Source organism: Perna viridis, chromosome 5 (assembly GCF_037379345.1).
Source record: "Perna viridis isolate PV_CMFRI_1.1 ecotype Kerala chromosome 5, ASM3737934v1, whole genome shotgun sequence".
In the NCBI taxonomy this organism is placed as follows: Eukaryota; Metazoa; Mollusca; class Bivalvia; order Mytilida; family Mytilidae; genus Perna; species Perna viridis.
The window spans coordinates 46,665,535-46,689,066 of NC_142449.1; the positions used below are offsets into that span (position 1 = coordinate 46,665,535).

The following is a 23,532-nucleotide window of genomic DNA, read 5'->3' on the forward strand; positions in this document are numbered from 1 at the left end:
AATCAGGCACACCTGTCAATTAATTTCCAATACACAATTAGGAGAAAGGCAGGCAGGATTTTTAGACTCCAATAAACCACTCAGATTGTAATTTATAAGGTTTGGCGATTTTTTTATGTCCAAAAGTAGAAAATTGATCATTTGCAGATTAGTCAGTCAATGACTGGCATTTTTTACCATTTCCAGAGCCTTGTTCTCATCCCTTAAACTTTAAAACTCTGCTTACAAAACCTGTTTCCTTGAAACCTTCAATCAGCATATTTGTCTTGACAAGTTAACATTTCATATCAGGGATGCCATTTTATTACTGATTTGCAGATTTCCTGTTTTTTTCCCAATTAACTCTTTATTTACTTCTGATTTTTTCGATTTCCATTTTCCTGTTTTCCCTTCTAGAAAAAAAAATGTTTTATGTTATACTGTATGTTTTATTTGTAGCACAACCACACCACAATATTTCTAAAACAAGTCACAAAGTTAAGGTTAAGCTTAATAATTTTGTTTATTAATTTATTCTAACTGAAATATTAAAGGAGAACTATATTAATCCAGGGTTCTTGAACAAAGAAAATAATCTGTGTATATTGTTAGTTTTCTTTCTCATCTTTAAACATTTCAGGGACTTTCCTTCTTTATTTTACTATCTGCATCCTGTTTTTTTTTTTTGGAAAAGTATGTTTATGTTAAACTGTATATTTTATTTGTAGCACAACCACACCACAAGATTTCTAAACCTAGTCACAAAGGTAAGGTTAAGCTTAAAAAAATGTTTAGTAACTTATTCTGAAACATTTAAAAGAGTACTATACCAATCTAGGATTCTTGAACAAATAAATAGCTGTGTGTATTGTAGGTTTTCTTTCTCATCTCGAAACATTTTGGGGACTTTTCTTTTTTTTAACACTACCTCAAGTCCTGTTTTCCTTTTTTTGGAGAAGTATGTTTTATGTTAAACTGTATATTTTATTTGTAGCACAACCACACCACAAGATTTCTAAACCAAGTCACAAAGGTAAGGTTAAGCTTAAAAGAAATGTTTAGTAACTTATTCTGAAACATTTAAAAGAGTACTATACTAATCTAGGATTCTTGAACAGATAAAGTAATCTGTGTGTATTGTAGGTTTTCTTCCTCATCTATAAACATTTCAGGGACTTTTTTTTTTATATATCTCTTCCTCAAGTCCTGTTTTCTTTTTTTAAAAAGCAGAAAAAGTGTTTTATGTTATTAAACTGTATATTTCATTCGTAGCACAACCACACCACAAGATTTCTAAACCAAGTCATAAAGGTGAGATTAAGTATGAAAATTTTGTTTATTAATTTATTCTAACTGAAATATTAAGAGAGCACTATATTAATCCAGGGTTCTTGAACATATCACTACCTCAAGTCCTGTTTACCTTTTTAGAAGAAAACATGTTTTATGTGAATCTGTATATTTTATTTGTAGCACAACCACATCACAAGATTTCGAAACCAAGTCACATAGGTAATGTTAAGTGTAAAAAGTTTTTTTTAGTAATTTATTCTAATCGAAACATTAAAAGAGAACTATATTAATCTAGGGTTCTTGAACAAAGAAAATAACTGTGTGTATTGTAGATTTTCTTTCTCATCTTTGATTTAAACATATCAGAAACTTTCCTTTTTAAGAAATGTTTAGTAACTTATTCTGAAACATTTAAGAGTACTATACTGATCTAGGGTTCTGGAACAAATAAATAGCTGTGTATATTGTAGGTTTTCTTTCTCATCTTTATCAATTTCAGGGACTTTTCTTTTTTATATCACTATCTGTTTTTCTTTTTATGCCCCTGCGACAAACAGTTGTGGTGCATATTAATTTACGCCAGTCCGTTTGTCTGTCTGTTTGTTCCGATTCAATTGATCATTGCTTGTCCAGCTGTCTTCGTACAGTTTTTGAACTACATCTAAAATATTTTACGGGATATTTTTACACATGATGAAGGTGTACAGGGCCAAAGAATTTTGATTTTCCTGAAATATTACGGAAATTGGTGATAGTTACACACAGTCATTTTACTCAGAAATATATGGATCATGGCTTGTCTCGCTATCTCCTCATACAGTTTTTGAACTACATCTAAAATGTTTTACAGGATATTTCTACACATGAAGGTGTGCAGGGTCAAAGGATTTTGATTTTCATGAAATATTACTGAAATTGGTGATAGTTAGACTTAGTCATTTTCATAAGATATAGGGCTATATGGCTTGTCCGGCTATCTCCTCCTTTAGTTTTTGAACTACATCTAAGTATTTTTTGCAGGATGTTTCTACACATAAAAGTCATAGAATCTTGATTTTTGTGGAATATTACGGAACTTGGTGATAGGTAGACTTTGGAATGTTACGGAACAGGGTGATAGTTGGACTTTGTAATTTTATCAGAAATATACCCCAAGCAACAAAGTTAGGGATATGTTATTTGGGGGTATTAACATTTTTATTGTGTCCGTCAGTCCCTCCATCAGTCCTCTTTTTATAATCGCAAGTATTTTTGCAGTGCTTAGCCTAACATACCCAATATTTACTGCATCAACCAACAGTATATAACCTTTCTGAATCTGCAAACCATGTCTTCATACAAAACTAAACATGTTCTTAATTTGGCAAATCTAGCGAGTGGGGGCATCATTATTAGACACTTGATTTACTGTGGGGGCTCCTGTGACAAACAGGGCTTACAGTTTTTTGTTTTTTTCAGAAAAGATATTTTTTATGTTAAACTGTATATTTTATTTGTAGCACAACCACACCACAATATTTCTAAACCAAGTCACAAAGGTAAGGTTAAGCTTAAAAATTTTGTTTATTAATCTATTCTAATGGAAACATTAAAAGAGTACTATACTAATTTAAGGTTCTTGAACAAACAAAATAGTCTGTGTATATTGTATGTTTTCTTTCTCATCTTTTTAGGGACTTTTCGTATCAAATGCTTCAAAAATTCTGCATACAAACACTGCTACTTCAAAGCCTTCACCTGCAAATATACTCTTACAAGTGAACATTTCAAATTTTTATGTACATTGGTTGTCATATTAAATTGATTCTCCGGAAAAAAATATTAGTATTACAAGACACATAAGTTATAAGGACTTTGCAGTTTAAATTTTAAATTCTAAAATTATTAGACTTTCCTTCCAATGTTCAAGACAGACTTTTTTTGGATAAAAAATGTGAATTTTTATGCTAATCTGTATGTTTTTTATTTTGTAGCAAAACCACACAAGATTACAAAACCCACAGTAATGACTCCAAAGCACAAAAGTAAGGTTTGGCTTCAGAATTTAGAAATTATTCTTATTTATATTTAAAACTTATGATTAATACATCAAGTGTATTTTTTAAAATTGACCCCTAATTCAGTTCCATTTGAGATATTGTTGTTAGAATTTAAGACAATTGTGTATTTTAGCACATAAACTCTTGTTTATTTATTACATAATTCTGTTCCATTACTATCTTTATTATGTAGCACTCCAGCCAAAAATCATGCAAAATGTGATTCATGGTTGGAAAGCCTACATATTTTTATTTTTGATATTTTGTTTAAACTGTTACTGTAAACAAAAATTAACATGTGGTTTTTTCATATAACCCTTGTTCTTAGGAGACAAAAAATATATAGAATGTAATGTAGAATTCAAAATTAAGGGAGGTAACTCTGTAAATGACACTAACAGACCTGCCAACCATTATGATTTTGGCGTAATTTTTGCGATTTTTTCAGCCTGAATTATGCTGGTACACTTTTGGTATAAAAATTTTACCAAAATTCCGTTTTTTTTTCATTTCTGGTCTGACTTTGATCGGGGAATTAGTTTTTGAAAATCTGAGTCATTTGAGAGCTCCTACAGTCAATTTCTTAAAACGTTTTAAAGATAGTGACTTTTCAAAGAGTAATTAAGGAAACCAAGGTTATAGCCGTAATCAAAAGAATGTAATCCAGGGACAAAGACCAGACATGGGGAAACAGGCATACACAACAAAGAACATAAAGTAACTAAAATCATACATACAAAGTAACAAAAGCAAATGAGCAACTCGGACTCCACTAAAAACTTGGAGCATGGACCAGGTGCACCAGTAGAGTAAGCGTCCTCTGCTTTTCTAGAAACACCCGCCAAGTTGCTCATTAAAAATCAAGTCCGGGGTAGACAAACGAGCAAAGGAAGACTATGACAAAAGCATGGCAGAAAAACTTTTGTGTAGTTCGAAAGAAATATTTCTGGAACTTTATGACCTTATGGAGCTTTCAGCACAATTTATGATCCCGTAAAATTTAGTTTTAGGTTTTTAACTTGTGACTTTGCAGTTTCCCTGTCTGATCTGTCACTTTTTATGTAACCTCATCCTACCTGGTGGAAAAAAGCCTCAACCCAGAAAAACGTATCTAAGTGTCAGAGAGACTACACTCCATCCTTGAGAAATACATAGTTTAATTAAAAATCTAGAGGTCTAGAAACCATAAGGCTATTATACACAAATAAGTATATAACAATTCTTTAATTGCCCCAGTTTTGCATCTTGATTAGGTCTTACTTATTTTATGAGATATATAGAGATGGAATTTTACAATAAATGATTTTTTTGTAAACATATTGATACTTTACTTAATGTTTTGGGAGTTTTCTTTGGTCCAATGTTGAATTTTTTTTAGGCAAAAAGAGCATCCAGTGGGAAAGTATAGTTCAGACCCATCAAAATTTTTTTAAGCACATCTGACATTCGGTCAGACACAAGGTGATGACTTGTCTGACCGAACGACAATTTGTCTGACCGAAAAAACTCTGAACAATTTATCGACACGCTAACATTTTTGATGGGGGGTGGGAATCTCCAAGTACATTTTATTATCAAGCTGATTTTAAAACTACTGGGTATGGGCTCTTGAATTTGTTAATTTTTCACCATTATTCATTTTGGCTAGAGTGTATCTGATGAGTCTTCATAAATGAAACATGTGTACTTTGTTTTGAGTTCTTTGTATTATATATTGTTGATTTTTTAAATTTGAAATAAAGTATTGTTATTTAATTATAAAATCTATTCTCAATCTCTGGCATAAAACATAATCATTTCAAAATTCAACATTTCATCTTGATAGTCAAAACATTCACTGTCTTCATAATCATCATCATTGTCTTTGTCACAAAGGCTCTCCACAATGTTAAGTGTTGAGTTAACTTCAACTTGTACATTATCAATATCATTCTTTTCCTCATCAAGTATTTCAACATCTGCATCATTAGTCATTATAACATCAACAGTATTTTGTGTTTCATTTTCAGTTTCCAAATTGGTATTAGTAACAGGCTCTTTGGATTGATTTTTGGTTTCATTTCCAAATTGGCCCTTTGGATTGCTTCCTGTTGTATGTTGGTTTCCTACATCCCACACCTTCTTCCTGAAAGATAATAGTACAAAAGATTTTACTAATTTTATATCTTGTTTAATATTGAAAATCTGTTTTTAACTTATTATAATTTTGAGTACTTGACATTTGAAGGGGAGGTTTGGTGCGCCATAAAACTTGATTTAACCCACCATTTCATTCTAAATGCCTGTACCAAGTCAGGACCATTGCAATCTACCAACATTGCAGTAGATTTGAACTTGTCTTCTATTTTAATGCTTTGCCTGCTTCCGAGTTCATTGTTTCTGATGGGGTTTGATCTCTTGCATTTATTACATCTGCAGACTTGGTATGTACATTAGACCGTTCATGGTCAACAACAGCTGAAGTTCTGAAGTTTGTTGTACCAATAACAAATGGATTTTTGCAATCCTTATCATTTTTAAAAAATTCCACGCATTTTATTTTATGTAAATTAATCTGGTTCCTAAAAATCGGAAATCAGTCTTCCTGTCTAATTGAAATTCGACCCATAAATAAGTTCAACCCAACAAAATTTCAAATGAAAATTTGTTTTATCAGATGTTCAATTATTAATCTTTATCAATTTCGATGTAAAAGAAATATACTTTATTATTTTTTTCATTATTATTTTGACAATATAATGACTGCATGTTTCACATGTAAACGAGTAGCGAGACAACGGAAGGGACGATATATCAAAGGACGAAATGACGTGTAGCGAATGAACCGGAAGTTACATATTATTGTTTACAATCAAATTGATTGACTATCTCGCTAGACTGTAGACTAATTCACGTAATTATTAAAACGTTCTAGTTTTATTATTCACAAAAACCACTTCAGTTTTGAGAAAATCTTCTTTAACGTAAGAAAAAAACATCGGACACCCGGGCCGACAAGCAACGTGTATTTACCGGGCCCGGGACAATTTTACCGGACAGGTCCGACAGTGCGGCAGGTTTCGATGGGTCTGATAGTTACGGTCCAAATCATCCTTAAATAGCCCAGCATTCACCTCCATTGATACGGTTTTTTCAGTGTCTGGGACCTGTTGCCCCCAGATCCCCTTAAAAAAGAGTAATCAGCCGGGGATCTGGGGGCAACAGGTCCCAGACACTGAAAAAACCGTATCAATGGAGGTGAATGCTGGGCTATTTAAGGATTCATTCCAATCTGTCTGCTATTAAGAGATAATCCACATTGAAAATCCAAGTTTTTATTGTATTTTAGTGCAGATCTGCCAACCCTATTTGAAATTGTATCACAATCTGAATCAAAAGTCAAACGTTTGTCAAGTTTGAATGGTGTGTCCATACTTGCCCCAATTGTTTAGGGTTCAAATTCTGCAGTAGATTCAAGTTATGCCCTGTGAAGCATTTTACCACCTCTTGATTAAGATTTTTTCCCATTGTAGAACATTATGCACCAAGTAATGTGAAGAAAAGATTAGGGGGAAAAATGATTAAAGGTAAGATTGAATAAATTTCAGAAGCCACTAGAATGAAATAATCTCTTATAGAAGTAGAGGAAAAAGGCAAATTTTGATGATGATTTTTAATGTTATATAAATGCATAAAAAGTAAAATATGATTCGAAGAATTGAATGAAATTCTTCATTGCTGGAATATTGTACATGTTATGTAAAATTTGATGGGTAAAAAAAAAGGGAAACCATAGTAAAAATATTATCAAAGAATACTGAGAAGAAATGAAGATGGACAGAGAGAAATCTTGTATGCTAGTACATCCATGTACATTTATGGAAACTTACCGATAATAAAGATTGAATGAGCAACTGGGACTCCACCAAAAACTTACTTTTCTTTATCCAGTGATATGGACTATTTGTATTTCTACTGTATTGTTTGTAAAGGAACCCCTATAGTACAAGCTGATACTATAGAACATATTTGTTGTGTAAGGCCAAAATAAAATAATAGTTCTCTTTCCTGCTACCAGCAAGAAAAAAATAGAGTAGGTAGGTAGGGAACCCCTATAGTACAAGCTGATACTATAGGACATATTTGTTGTGTAATGCCAAAATAAAATAATAATCTTCTTTCCTTTTACCAGCAAGAAAAAAAATAGAGTAGGTAGGTAGGGAATTGTTTTATTTTCCAAAACTTTTTACATTGAGTTAATGTGGAAACCATCTTGACTTTAATGGTGCATTTTTCATCTGACTGTTTGACTGAGATTTTACCCCAACATATTTGTTATGACCAACTCACCACAGCTTTCTGTTACTTTGGTTAAAAACTGTGTTTTGAAAGGTGTTTCAAAAAATAAAAAAAAAGTAATAGGCTTAAGTATTAGATCATTACCTTTGTTTTTTTTTTCCACTTCTTTTTTATTTCATTAAGAGAATTTTTGTGAAGTAACAGGGATATTTTTCATATCTGGATTTTATGTCAATTAGGCCAAAATTGTAAAAGTTCTGAATGGATTGTAGTCAGACTTGGGGCACTTACATTGTCTTCTATAAAAAAAGTGTACATTAAGCTGTCATGACTAATATTGTTTTTATTTTAATTTTTTGAGAAAGAAATTAGATTTGATTTTCCCAAAGTGTTTTTGGGAAAATGTTTGAACTTAAAGTGGGATTATATGAACAGGTTGGTCAAACTTAGATATGTGAAATCACCTTTTTATTACTGTCTTAAGAGTACAAATTGTGTTTAAAGCATATGATATATCAATGGCCTCCTGGTTTAGAAAACAACAAACAGTTAGAAATAAAAGATTTTTATCTGTTTATAATGTAAGATTTGTGGAAGTCAAATAGATTTAACAAATAATCTATAATCTGTTTATCTGGTATATACACAGCTTGGGCTAATTTTGTAGGTATCAATGTTTTAAGTTGGATTGGGCTTATGTCACATCGTAACAATGAGAATGATTTATCATTATCAGAAAATTCGTAAACTAAGTCAGTTGATACTGAATGAGATATTTAGAAATTTATACATCATACTGGCTGCAGCTTTTAAAATAAACAAATCCTATGATTGGACCAAAAGGGGTGACCTGGTAATCATCAATAGTCCTGATCATTTATTTTATTACATCTTAAGTTTCTGAACATATCATTAACCAATGCATGTTAATGACACCAGTTTACTTATTTGGAAATAAGACCCTGATAAGGAAAACTGTCTCTAAATTTGTTCAGGAAGGTGATCCAAATGGTTTTTTTTTTTTACAATCTATCATCATTTAAAAAAAAATTAAATAATTAGTTATAAAATATTTCTATGGAGATGATTCCAGCATGTGATAACAGGCTCTATGAGTATCAATATTGATGACTGCTTTGTCAATTTCTGTCTTACATGTTAATTAATAACAAGGTATTTAAGCAATTCTGTTTCAAAATTTGTCACTTGCCTAAGGTTATGAAATATTTACTTTTGTGTGAAGTGCAGTGATATAATTCTTATCTAGAACTGAATAATTTTAAGTGGAAGCAACACAGCCTTGCTTGGCTATTTGTGTTTAGCCTCCAGCATTCTCAAGCATAAAAAAAGACCTGTTATATGCTTCTGTAGTGTTTCCTGATTTTAGCAATTTATTGCATAGAGTCTATCACCATCAGAGTTATCTTTCTCTTCATTATTTGAGTTTCTAATGGTGTAAAAATTCCACAGTTGTCATCTAGATCTGATTAACCTATGTAGTGTTAGCTTTCAATAAAATGATGACCTCCATCTGTCATGAACATTCTTCATCTGTCTCCACACTAAACCTTCAGTGAGAAACATTGCAGGTGCATTGCAAGAAGCACAGTTGCTCATCCTTCCTGAGCACCTGAATTCAGCACTGTGTTTTATCAATGGGTTTCATGCTGTTTGTTTTCCTGTGTGTACTTTTAGTTCTCTTGTATTGTATGATTTTATTCTTTATCTTTTTGGTGTTCCAGGCATTGTTTTGTCCACATATTTTGTAACTTTGGTAACGTATTTCTTTGATTAAAAGGTAAAATAACTTTTTTTCATCTTAGTCCTTTGGGAAGTAACTTGAATCCTTGATTGACTTGCATGGATAAAAATAAAATCTCTCAAAAATTACAACTAAAACTTGTAAAAACAATGATAACAAAAAATTGAATAATTATAATTATTTTAATCATAACAGGTTCTAGAATACAAAGCTTTAAATTGTAGGACTGAATTAGTATTGATTAAGAAGAAGAAAACCCAATGGTTCAGCTGTAACCAAGAAACTTATAATTTGTATTCAATGTTACAGAATTTGTATATTGTAATTGGACTGAAAATTAATTGTATGCATTTTTTAGTAGAAGATTAAGTAGGTATCACCTTTAGGTAGAAATTAAAATACTATTTCAAGACTTTCTTTGTAGGTCTATTTTTTTTCATTTCTTTGTCCAATATTGTTTCCACTTGTTCTGGACCTTTGAAATAACATGTAACATTAAGGTCTGATTTAAACACCCTTACCTATAGTACTGTATTAACTAAACTATGAAAAAGAGAAAAAAAACTTTGAAATAGTTTCCAGTTTCTTCTCAACTTTCTGCAGTCTTTTGTCAAAATAGGATTGTTTTCTGCTATACACATTGATTTTTTTCACAATATTTGACTATACCCTATTCTCATAGTTTATTTAATAATCCAGTCATGCTTATTTATTTATAACAAAGATTTTGTCAAAGTTTTTAATTTCAATGTTGTAGAATGTTAAATTTCATAATGAAATTTATATAGAGGTTTTTAAGTTGTTGTCTGTTTCCTACTTTGTTTAGTGACTCCATGTTTCTAGGATAACATAGTTATCTGAAATTGAGTGGCTCACTCATCATAGCTCATGGTGGAGTTTGAAACTGACAAAAGAGGAAAACTAATAATTATATCCCAGCTCGGAAGGAGAGGTGGGATACTGTTGTCTGTGTTTCTTTGTTTCCAAAACACTTTTTCTGTCACAGTTTTCTCAGCAACTACTCATCACAGTTGCTTGAAATTTAAACACATTCTTCCTATAGTTGTGCCATATGGCGAGATCCGTTTTCCAGAAAAAAAAAATAAAAATTCGACAAACAACTTTCTTTTTACAGAGGACTTGGTGTATTTTTTACCTTATTTTTTGAAAGTTGAAATTTTTGTCACACTTTTTTCAGCAACTGTCGCACTGTTTTAACACATTCTTGCTGTAGGTATGACATATGTTGGGATCTATTTTCAGAAAATTCGACTTGACGAGGATGTTTTTCATTTTTCGTATAGTGTGATTGAAAGTGGGGTTATTACTAGTGAGCCATGGCCCACAGATTTATTGTTTACTCCAAACAAACATGATAACTTTGCATTCCATTAAGTTGTGGTAAAATACTATCTGTTTCATATATGTTTTTAGCACTCAACTTGTGTTCAAAGGCTTGCTTGAATTTTTTACACTTTTTTTATGGTGCTTAAATTTTAACTGATTAGATTTAAGAGCATTGAAGTATAACATCCAGTTTTGTTTCATCACTTAAGGAAACACCAATACCCCAAAAAATATGTTCATCTCAATTTATCTCTTTAGTGTCATACTGGACAACATGAGCAACTGGGTTGGTATTTTTAAAAAAATCGAGGAAAATTGACCCTTTCAATGCATTTAGTTTCAGGTTTTTGGTGGAGTCTTGAATTGCTCATTTTCTTTTAGTCTTTTTTGTTTTTGATTTGCATTTTTGTTTTTGTATGTTTTTTGTTTTAGCTTCACTTTTCTTTGCTCTATCTTGGCCACTTTAAGTAAGAACTTTGAAAGTTGTTTTAACTGTGGTTACCCTTTATTCAACTTATCTGAATGATTTCATGTTAGGTTGATGTGATGAGTCCTAAGTTGTCTCCTATTTTCATTTTCAGTTCTGCATGGACACTGATTTCCTGTTTTGAGGGACTTCATTAGATTTGGAATGAGTGGAGTTTGCTTAACATGACATCACATGGAACTACTTCTTAGGAATTGCTTTCGAGTGATAAATTGTCAAAGTTCATTTTCTTATAATCAAATAAATTTCCATCTATATTTCTACAATAAAGACAGTGATAAAAATGCATTCTTTTTCCTGTGATGCTTTAGAAGTTGCTTGTATGTTTTCAGTTCTCACCATGAGCAGGACTCATACTTGTCAAAACTGAGTTTCTTGCTTTATTAACCAAAATTTTAAATGTAAATTGAATGTTTTTCTGTAGTGTTATCTCTTTAAATAGATTTTTACTGACCTTGGTCTTGGGATCTAGTGCTCATGTCATGGATTTAAAAAAATATTTAGGTTGATAGAAAAAAAGTAGTGTATTCAATCAGTGTTAAAAACTTAATTTTTTGTCAACATTGACCCATCATAATTTCATGTACAACACACTGTAGATTTCAAAGGAAATTGAGCCAATTTCATCATAGACCTGCTTGATTTTACATAGACTCGGTCCGTAGGTCTACTGCTAATTTCTTTCACTGTTCAATTGCCTCAGTTTAAAATATTCATCTGGTTTTTTTTGGGCCTTCAAATGTTAGAGACTTGAAGTCATGATAAAGTAAGCTTGTATTGATCTAAATTTTAATAAAATTGACCTTGACTACATGGACAAAGACGAGCAACTGCTGCTTGATTTTGAAACGAAGACTGGATGTAGTCTAACATGCATGAGGCCCAACGGTAACTTCAATAGTATATAATTTTCATACAGTTTGCACTCCACAAATGACTTTTGTGCATGCATCAAATATGCTTGATTTATACCCTAGCTCTGATGTGCTAAATCTTAGGAACTATACATTTGAATGATTTGAGACTGGTATGGAATGTTATGCTGTACAACGAATTTTATTTCATTCTGGTAATGCATGAACTTATATTCAACTGGACATCTTTTTTTGAGCAATCAAGGGAGCTCTCTTTAGACACATTTCATCAGTTTTGTTAGGCAACTTAAAACTGCTGGTGCTGAATGAACAAAATGTTGTAATTGTATGTCTTGGCCAAGATCAGGTGTACATCTTTGTTGCAAAACGGTGAAAAATAAAGCTCTGAGAATAATGATTTAAGTATGCTCTTTATTTTGCTGTATCCTTTGGGAATTTTATGTTTCCGTAACAGCCACCTATTTTATATCAATTATAATGATATTATATATATTATTTTGACAAAGTAAGAGAAATTTGTAGTAGTCTTTGTAATCTATTATGGACTAATATGACATTAATATAAATAGGAATTCTATCTTTTGAAACTGGCCATTTTTTTCAGCAATATATGCTATCATAGTTACTTATTTAAGGTAATTTGTAGCCAACACTCAAGTTCGTTTCAACTTGTTTAGTGTTTATATACATATTGAAAGTATATATGTGCTGAAAAATATATGATGGCCATGCAAGTGTAGATATGTTACTGGTGTTGTTCCATTCAGGATTTTACTGCTATGACTAGTAATACGCCCGTCAATTTTAATCGAGAGTATTATGGTATACAAATGGAAGCATCTGTCTTTCCATCTTAAACATATCGCACCATAACTTGAAAACAATTTATCCAAATTTCTTAAAATTTTGCATTGTTGTTTTGTTTTTTCAAATGGTCTGTGTACTTTTTGGAGAACATGAATCACTCACCTGCTCAAAAATAGTCTTTTTAGCTTTCCAAAGCTGGACTCATGACCTTGCTGTACTATTGTCACTAGAATCATTTAATCAGTAGAGATCTAGAGCATTTTAGTTACCTACCTGGTTTTCATCTAATAAAATAAATCTCTCATAGTCATTTTTTTACTCTTTAAGTGCATTAACTCCCACATAGGTCGATAGGTCTTTATGAAAATTTGGCTTAGGTAGGTCTCACCATGCTGATCAATTATACTCTGTCTACCCTGGACTTGACTTTTTATGAGCAACTCGGTGGGTGTTTCTAAAAAAAGCAGAGGACGCTTACCCTACCGGTGCACCTGGTCCTTGCTCCCAGTTTTTAGTGGAGTCCGAGTTGCTCATTTACTTTTGTTACTTTGTATGTATGATTTTAGTTACTTTATGTTCTTTGTTGTGTTTGTCTGTTTTCCATGTCTGGTCTTTGTGCCTGGATTACATTCTTTTGATTACCGCTATAACCTTGGTTCCCTTGATTACTCTTTCAGAATATAGCTCAACCCATTTATTTACAAGTTATTCCCAAAAATCTTTAATTTGACCCCCTGTGGTCTTTTTTTAGGTAACATTGGCCATGGCTTTTGCCAGATACAAATTCCCCACACATAGATTGCTATGGATATCTTAAGGTACATTCATGCTAACTTGGATTACAATTCATCCAGTAGTTAAGGAGAAGATTTTCAAAGTTGGAAATATATAAAGTTCTGTAAAAAATCCATTTCAGGACCCATAATGCATTCATTCGTCAATGGATTTTTCTGAAATTTTTGGTATAGGTCCAACTGTTGCTAAAAATTTTACTCCCTGCCAGATTTTAGCTAAATCCAACTTGTTAGTTATATCAACCTATAGATCTGTATACTTTTTGGTGATAATTCAATATTTTATTTTTGGGTTATTGAGTTATGTGCAAAATTCTGCAATTTGACCCCTGTGATCAATTGTTAGTGAACAGTGGCCATGTGTTTTTGCAAGATCTAAAATCACCACAAACAGATTGTTAAAGATGTTCTAAATAACACTCATACTAAATTTTGTTTCAATCCATTTAGTAATTTTAGATAAGAAGATTTTTAGAATTGGAATGTAAAATTCAGTAAAAAAATTCATTTCAGAACCCATAATTCATTCATTCTTCTATGGATATTTCTGATAATTTTTGCCTAGGTCCATCCCATCATGCCATGCAATTTTACCCTCTGTCAGATTTTAGCTAAATGCAACTCTTGTTGAGTTATTTCCAAAATTCTGTAATTTGACCCCCATGGTCTATTTTAGTAACAGTGGTCATGTTTTTTGACAGATCAAAGGTCCCCACACAATGATTGTTAAAAATACCCTAAGGAATATTCATGCCAAGTTTGGTTACATTCTTTCAAATAGTTAAAAAGGGAAGATGTATGAAAAAGTTAATGGAGGATGGATGACAGCAACAGATAACAATGACGAACACATAGTGATGGCATTAGCTCATATGGCCTTTGGTTAATTTTTTGTATGAATCTATCAAGCTATGATGAAGTTATTGAACTTTTTGAAAAATTAAATGAATTTTTAATGGTTTTTGTTAAGTAGATATTAAAAACATGATTAAGATGTATCAATTGACAATTGACAAAGCAAGAAAAAAAGAAACAAAAATGAGCAATTTTAATCATCATCATTTTTATATCCACACTCAATGAGTTGGTGGTATATGACTCACCTTGTCTGTCCATCAGAATCTAGACTTCCTTTGGATGCATTGATTTCAAATTTGATGTGTTGTATAACATAGATGGGGCATATTTTGAAATTGATTGCAGTCTTCTATCAATTTCATGTTTTGTGGGATAGCAGTAGTAGGAGTAAAGGTATTCTTAGCACGACAGCACATACAAACTAATTTTTACTTTTTGGAAGCTGTAAACAGTAATTTGTTAGCAATCAGACATCAAACATGCTTGATCCCAATTTTCGCAGAATTGGCATCATTTAAACCATTACAACAGATTTTTGCAGAATTGGCATCATTTATACCATTACAACAGATTTATTTAAGTTGTCCTAGTTTTCCTCTTCCTTACTGTATCATGCATGAAATAAGAAACTGAGCTTGTGTTCTGAAGGACACAAAGGTATGCTTTTATCTTAATGAATCTAGGGTAAAGAATGTCTATCATAATGACACCCGTAATAGTATAAAAAAAACTATCAAAGGTAAAATAATTGTATACTTGAGATAATCCAAGCCTGAATATGAAAACAGCAAACAAGATAGTCTAAATACACAATGAAGCAAACAGAATAAAATTCAATTACATATATGAAATACATATATGAACTAAAGACAAGGAAAACAAGACATCACACTAAAATCTGAATCATTACCAGTATAAACTCCCACAAATTATCAGGAGTGACATGTTGCCTGGGAACTGTAAGCATGTTCTGTGCTGCAAGTGGCTTCAATGATTAAGGGACCCTTCAAAAACTATCGATCAAGTCACAGTTGGGTGATATCATGAATTAAATAAATATTAAATTAGTAAATTATTAAAAAAAAATATGATAAAGGTGGGAAATTATCTTGAAAGCATCAAGAGTTTACTTAGAGCTTTCTAAGGAATTGAAATGTCTCTTTGTCTAGTTGGAACACTCTTGTATGATAGTTATGTAATTTTCTAATATGATGTTTTCATATCATCAAACAGTACATGTCAGTACTACCCCACCTTTAGCATCTGCACACTGTCTCTTTCCTTTTGCTGTCGCTTTGAGACAAAACACTCATTTAAAAATGTTTATGTGATGATTTAACAGCAGAGAGGTTATCTCTAATTGAAATGAATTATATAAATACATACATTTAACACATATGATGACATGAATATATAAATTTAATCCAACTTCCATTATGGGAGAGGTTAACCGAAGTCGTTATTTTGGCTATGCCTAGGGAAATCTTTGTCACAAAAATTACCATCTTTGTCATATTAGAAGAGAAATAATTCCTTCTGGATGTAGATTTATACTCATTTTAACATGGGTTTAGCATTTATATTCTCATTTAACACCTCGCTGTCGCTCGGTGTTGAATAATTGAATATAAATGCCATACCCATGTTAAAATGAGTACAAATCTACCTCCTCCACGAATTATTTCTTAAATAAACTGTAATAGAGAAAATAACATTTTGACTTATTTTAACTTCTTAAAAAAAAAAAAAAACAAAAAAAAACAAAAAAACTAGAAGACCATCATAATGCCTCAAGGCGGTCTTACACAAACCCCAACTTTTATTGCTAACTATCTGAATGCATTGGAAATGAGTAGTTAACATATGGAATGAATGATGAATGCATAACAAATCTAATTGAAGTTAATTAGTAGTGTTTTTTAAATCATTTGTATCAATTGATAGTATGTTATTTAAAAAAATGAAGCAATAAGACAAACTTCAAGACCTTATTTTCTAATTACACGATACTGTTGCTACAAATGGTAAGACAGATTTGTAGAAAATGCTTATATCTGATAACTTGTTAGCCCTCAATTTCTTAAGAGTGAAGAGCATTGCCTACTTGTTCAGCAAAACTGTCCTTTTGCAGTTTGTTCTCAGTTTACAACTGTTGGTCATATTTTGTATTATATAAGCCTTCAGGTACAGTTTGTGTGCAAGTACTTATGAAAACAAAAAGAACTAAATTACAAGAGGACCACAGTAAGGCAAAGGTTATGGTCAAAGGTCTTCTAGGTTCTATTGTTAAAACTAAGCAATGTTTGCTAAGTGACATTTTGCATCTGTGCAGATTTGCATTACACTTATGCCAATTTTTTCTTTCACTTCCACTGATTTTTTTCTTAAACTTTCACTGATTTTTTTCTTTAACTTCCACTGATTGTTCTTCAACTTTCACTGATTTTTTTCTTTAACTTCCACTGATTTTTTTCTTTAACTTCCACTGATTGTTCTTTAACTTTCACTGATTGTTTTCGTTAACTTTCACTGATTGTTTTCTTTAACTTTCACTGATTTTTTTCTTAACTTCCACTGATTTTTTTCTTTGACTTTCACTGATTTTTTCTTAACTTCCACTGATTGTTCTTTAACTTTCACTGATTTTTTCGTTAACTTTCACTGATTTTTTTCTTTAACTTCCACTGATTTTTTTCCTTAACTTTCACAGATTTTTTTCTTTAACTTCAACTGATTGTTCTTTAACTTTAACTTTCACTGATTTTTTTTCTTTAACTTCCACTGATTGTTCTTTAACTTTCACTGATTTTTTTCGTTAACTTTCACTGATTGTTTTCTTTAACTTTCACTGATTTTTTTCTTTAACTTCCACTGATTGTTTTTTTTAACTTTCACTGATTTTTTTCGTTAACTTTCACTGATTGTTTTCTTTAACTTTCACTGATATTTTTGTTTAACTTCCACTGATTTTTTTCTTTGACTTTCACTGACTGATTTTTTTCTTTGACTTTCACTGATTTTTTTCTTTGACTTCCACTGATTTTTTTCTTTAACATCCACTGATTGTTCTTTTACTTTCACTGATTTTTTTCTTTAACTTCCACTGATTGTTCTTTAACTTCCACTGATTGTTCTTTAACTTTCACTGATTTTTTCATTAACTTTCACTGATTTTTTCATTAACTTTCACTGATTTTTTTCTTTAACTTCCACTGATTTTTTTCCTTAACTTTCACTGATTTTTTTCTTTAACTTCAACTGATTGTTCTTTAACTTTAACTTTCACTGATTTTTTTCTTTAACTTCCACTGATTGTTCTTTAACTTTTCTAAAAATAGGAAGAACTTAATGTTTTTGTTAATTCCGTGTGGGTGTAAACCACAATTTTGCATGAAGGATTCTTGTCTAGGATGTAACTATATTGTCTTTTGCTACGTACAATAGTCGATGACCATTGACCTAAAATGATTTTGTTGTACTGTATAGCATTGTGTCTGGACTGGTTTATTTTGGTGTAGAATTTTGTTATTGGGCATGAGATTGGATCAGCTGAAGGCAGTTTATTGCGAACCATGATTTGTGACGTTTTCCTTTTTTCCATCACTTGGCATCTGCCGTCGTCGTTTACAATTTCTTCAAACATATTCTCCTCTGAAACTACTGAATAGATTTGTATGAGACTTATAACGCTTGTTTCTTAGAGTATCCTGCACAAAATGACAATTTGGATTTTTGATCAGTTAAAAAACATGGCCACCATTACTTAAAATAGGACATAGGGGTCAGACAGCAGATTTTGCATATATCTCCAAAACCGTTAGGTTTAGCCAAATTCTGTCATTTGGATAAAAAGTATTCAGCATGATGAGATCTATCTGTGGTCAAATTTTGGTGAAAATCTGTATTGCCATGTTGGAGTTATTATCCTTTTTCAATGTTTTTTGCTATTTTTAATGTTATTTCTTTCAAAAATCTTCTCTTCTCTTATCCTGCATAGAACTGATGTGGGAATTTTTGATCCATTGAAAAACATGGCCACTGTTACTAAAACATGAACATACAGGTCAGACATTAGTTTTTTGCACATAACTCCAAAACCATTAGGTTTAGCCAAATTCTGGTGTTGGATAAATGTGTTCAGCATAATGAAATCTATCGGTTGTCAGATATTTTGTGTTAATCTGTATTGCCACGGTGGAGTTATTGCCCTTTTTCAACATTTTTTTGCTGTTTTTAATGTTATTTCTTTCATAAATCTTCTCCTCTGACACTACTTGACCAATTAGAACCAAACTTAGTATGAATGTTCCTTGTTGTATCCTGCATAGAACTGATGTGGGGATTTTTGTACTTGGAAAACATGGCTGCTGTCACAAAAAAAATAGAACATAGAGGTCAGACAGTAGTTTTTCGCATATATCTCCAAAACCGTTAGGTTTAGCCAAGTTCTTTCAATTGCTGAAATGATTATTATCATGAGGCCTACAAAGACCCCAAGGATCAAAGTTGTCTGACGACTCCATGTAAGAGTTATAGCTCTTGAAAGGAAAAAAGTTATGTCCAAAACCGTTAGGTTAATTAAATTCTGACCCTGGTATAAGTATTTAGCATGATGAGATCTATGTGTGGTCAAATTTGGGGAGTTATTGCCCTTTTTGGACATTTTTTTGCTGTATTTGATGTTATTACTTTCAAAAATGTACTCCTCAGAAACTACTATACAGAATTCAATGAAAGTTGGTATTTTGCTATTTTTTAGGGTATCGTAAACAAAATGAGTGTTTGGATTTTTGATTGGTTAAAAAACATGGCCGTTGTTACTAAAATAGAACATAGGGGTCAGATAGTAGTTTTGTGCATATATTTCCAAAAACCTTTAGGTTTAGTTGATATCTTTTAATTACTGAAATGATCCTTATAAGGCCTAAAAAGTCTCTAACCAATCAGAGTTGTCAGAAAGAAGACTCCATGTAAGAGTTATTGCCCTTCAGAGGAGGACATTTTTTTTTTACTTTTTAGCTAGTATCATGAAAACTTTGAAAGATAGAATGAGACTTTTAATTGCTGAAATGATTCTTTTTTTAAGGCCTACAAAAGTCTCTAAGGATCAAAGTTGTCAGACAACTCCATGTATGAGTTATTGCCCTTGTGAGGCAAAAAATTATGTTTTTAGCCATTTTCAGGCAATATCTTGAAAACTATAATAGATAGAATGAAATTTTCAGTTGATGAAATGATCCTTACGATAAGTACTACCAAAGTCTTTGTGGAGTCAAAAGTGTCAGACAACTCCTTATTAGAGTTATTGCCCTTGAAAGGCAAAAATTTAACCAAGTGAGTGATTCAGGTTCCTGGGAGCCTCTTGTTTAACTTCAAGGTCACACTTACAGTTTTATTGATGGTTCATTTACATAGTTTGTCTGGCTATTATGTCAAAGCTATTACAGTGCAGTTTTGAAATTTTGTAGAGTGTTTGTTAAAAATTGATAAGGAGTTGTGCAGATCAAAAGGATTTTGATTTTCCTGAGATAACATTTCCAAAAGAAGAAGGTTCAGTTATGGCCAATTTTGGCCTCAAAATTTGATATTGTTCAAAACAAAGATTTTTATTGTTTTAATACACACAAGTGGTTACACCAGCTAGTTCGATAAGATTTAAGCCAAAACAGAAAAGCATCTTGTCGTTGTCGCACAAACAAAATTGCCTAAATGATGCAAAATCCATAAAATCTCAACATTTCAGCATATTTTTGACAGTTTTTGTGGAAAACGAATACAGCTGTATTCATGTTCATTCTTGGTCTTTATATATATTGTGTAGTATTGAAAGATACAACATGTATGTCAATATTTTGGATAAACGCGGATGCGGCCAGTTCTGTTACAGGCAAAAACCATCGAAAAATATGTGCAAAAATGCAACAAAATTGAAGATTTTACTATTATTGTGTAAGTTTTGACCACTATTAGGTCAAAAAGGTTTTGACCGCTATTAGGTCAAAAACATTCATGGCACAGCCAAAATCTGCTGAGATGTATTTACTGCAACCATTATCCTTTCAAATAAATTAACTAGTATAGACTAAAACAAATCTTTCAAAAATGTTGAATACTGGGGCAAAATAAGGCTTTACTGAACCTACTCCTTTGTAGAAAAAGTTGACTAAAACAGATTTATTATTACATGCAGGACCTGTCTGGCTATCTCCTACAGATTTTGAGCTATACCTTTGGAGTTTCATAGGATGTTGAAGGTAGTAGATCTGAGGTACCCCCAAAATTTCCCATAATTCAATTTTCTTTTAATTTGACAATAGTATTTAGTCTTTTTAAACTTTTTACCTCAGTACTCTCAGCTGTCAAAGAGGGTATCCAGTCCGACCCTGACACTTGTTACTCCTGTAGTGGTATTACTGCAATGTCAAAATTTGAAAGTTCTTCCTGAAACCCTCAATTTAAGATTATTATCAGAATACAATAGCATTAAAATGTATGATTATTCAGCTCTCTGTATTTCTGTTCCCCATTCTCAGTTAAAACCCTGACTCAGAAACATTATATATTATTGTTACTCTGAAAAGGATGGTACACCTAGATACACATATGTTGTTCTTAGTAGAGATTTGTCATAAATTGTAAAAAAAAAAATCCAAATCGTCTCCTAAATATACTAAAAGAAGTTATTTTAAAAATAATTTTTTTATTGGCTGGCCTATTCCTTCACTCTCTCATGTTGATGACTTTTCAACTGATCTGATCCAAAGTTGGAACATTGCCTAGCTAGATTCTTTATGGGAACGAATTGTGCTCCTCTACTTGCTGGCCTATTCCTTCACTCTCTTATGTTGCTGACTTTATAGCTGATCTTATCCAAAAGAAGGAACATTGTCTAGCTAGATCCTTTAATCTGAGTTTCTGCTATATAGATCACATATTGTTATACAATCCTAGTTTTTGGGATTATATACATGTACATCACATCTACCTCAAGGAACTTGAGATAAAGTATACTGCTGGCACTGTGAAGTCAGCCTCATATCTTGACCTACACTTGGAGATTGGTGGTAAGGAAAACTACTGATTAAACTATACAATAGATGTGATGACTTCATTCCGTACTGTCAACTTTCCTTTCATCTGTGGCAACATCCCTTCAAGCATCTGTGTTTGGGGTTTTCATATCACAACTCATATGTTATGCCAGAGCTTGCCGTAACTACAGAGACATTTTGTATCATGCTAGACTCCTTACAATTAGGCTTCTAGAACAAGGCTATGTTGCTTCTAGAATTTTTATGGTCGTCATCATGAACTCGTGGATTGTTACAGTGTATCCATCTGCACCATGAAAATTGATTTGTTCAACGTGTCATAGTTTTCCATTCCTCTTTAGTCTACCCTGGTATTAACCTTTTATGAGTAACTCAGAGGATGCTTACCTTTTCCTTGCACCTGATCAATACTCCCAGTTTTTAGTGGAGTCTGAATTGCTCATATACTTTTGTTACTTTGTATGTATTATTTTGGTTATTTTAAGTTCTTTGTTGTGTTTGTCTGTTTTCCATGTCTGGTCTTTGTCCCTGGATTACATATTTTTTTATTTCCACTAGAATCTTGTTTCCCTTGATTAGTATTTATCTTATTTTAGTTCAGTTTCTTTTAGAATTTAACTATGCAGATTTTGAACAATAAAAAAACTAAAAACTAAAAAAAATTTTACCTTTAGAAATCTAAAACATTGGCCAAGCTGAACACTATCTGGTATTTTAGGATCATTTTTTGTAGAATATTTAAGGTAGTAGACCTGGAGTATCCCCAAAATTTCCCCATCAATCAGTTTTCTTTAAATTTGTGCATGATATTACATTAACTGTAGTGTATCATCTGTCAAATTTTTAAGAAAATTCACTGTGCGGATTTTAAACAATGAGGACTAAAAAATTGATATTTTGAAATCTGACTCATTGGCATTACTGAACAATATCTGGTATTTTAGGGTCATTTTGACAATATATTTAAATAAATAACTGAATACAAATGTATTAAGTCAGATTCACTTTAAATGGATTAATATATCAGATTTGACAGGAAACTTTATTCTGTCTATTTTGTAGAAGAGAAACTAGACTTTTAACTTACCAACATAACAAAAAAGGGGGGATATTTTCAGCTATTTGCTTATATAAAAACCTCTATTTTGCCAAAAAAAAAATATGTGATTAAATTTTCATATAAAACTGATGTTATATGGACTATTCATATGCAAATCTATAAAAAATTTTTTAATGAAGTTCACTGTGTATTTTTTTTAATTGTTTAAATAATTATAAGGCAAGGCATTAAAATATTTTTAGCTCACCTTGCCAAAGGCCAAGTGAGCTTATGTCATCACTTGGTGTCCGTCGTTGTCGTCGTGGACAAATTAAAAAAAATCTTCTTCTCTGAAACTACTGGACTGACAGGTTTTAAACTTGGCATGATTGTTCCTTAGGGTGTTCTGCACAAAATGGTGGTTGGGATTTTTGATCCATGAAAAAACATGGCCACTGTAACTAAAAATAGAACATAGGGGTCAGATTTGCAGTTTAACTCAAAAACCATTGCCTTTAGCAAATTTCTGGTACAACTTGTATTGTTCAGCATCATGAGATGGACCTATGCTGAAATTTTCAAAACAATTGGTCAACTAATGTAGGAGTTGTGGCCCCTGAAACAGGTTTTTTTTGCATTTTTCGCATGTGCAACTTTGAAAATCTTTTCAAAATCCATTGCACGGAATTCAATGAAAGTTGGCATATATGTTCCTTAGGGTATCCCACACAAAATGACCATTTGGATTGTTGATTCATGAAAAAGCATGGTCATCATTACTAAAAATAACTCAAACACCGTTGCCTTCACCAAATTTCTGGCATCAGATTAAATTGTTAAGCATCATGAGACAGACCTATGCCGAAATTTCCAAAACCATTCATCATACATGTGATAAGGTCATTCCTTCAAAACTGGAGAT

At 31.8% G+C, this 23,532-nt stretch overlaps 1 protein-coding gene across 1 annotated transcript in view; it reads left to right on the forward strand.

Annotated features, from left to right (window-relative positions):
* Positions 1-23,532, forward strand: part of LOC148617968 (uncharacterized) — a 98,215-nt gene that overhangs the window by 38,077 nt on the left and 36,606 nt on the right. Inside the window, exons 13-19 of the mRNA XM_088585156.1 lie at positions 708-746; positions 974-1,012; positions 1,252-1,290; positions 1,453-1,491; positions 2,772-2,810; positions 3,246-3,296; positions 6,824-6,877. Coding sequence (XP_088441282.1) covers positions 708-746; positions 974-1,012; positions 1,252-1,290; positions 1,453-1,491; positions 2,772-2,810; positions 3,246-3,296; positions 6,824-6,877 — 300 coding nt within the window. The remainder of the gene's footprint in view (positions 1-707; positions 747-973; positions 1,013-1,251; positions 1,291-1,452; positions 1,492-2,771; positions 2,811-3,245; positions 3,297-6,823; positions 6,878-23,532) is intronic.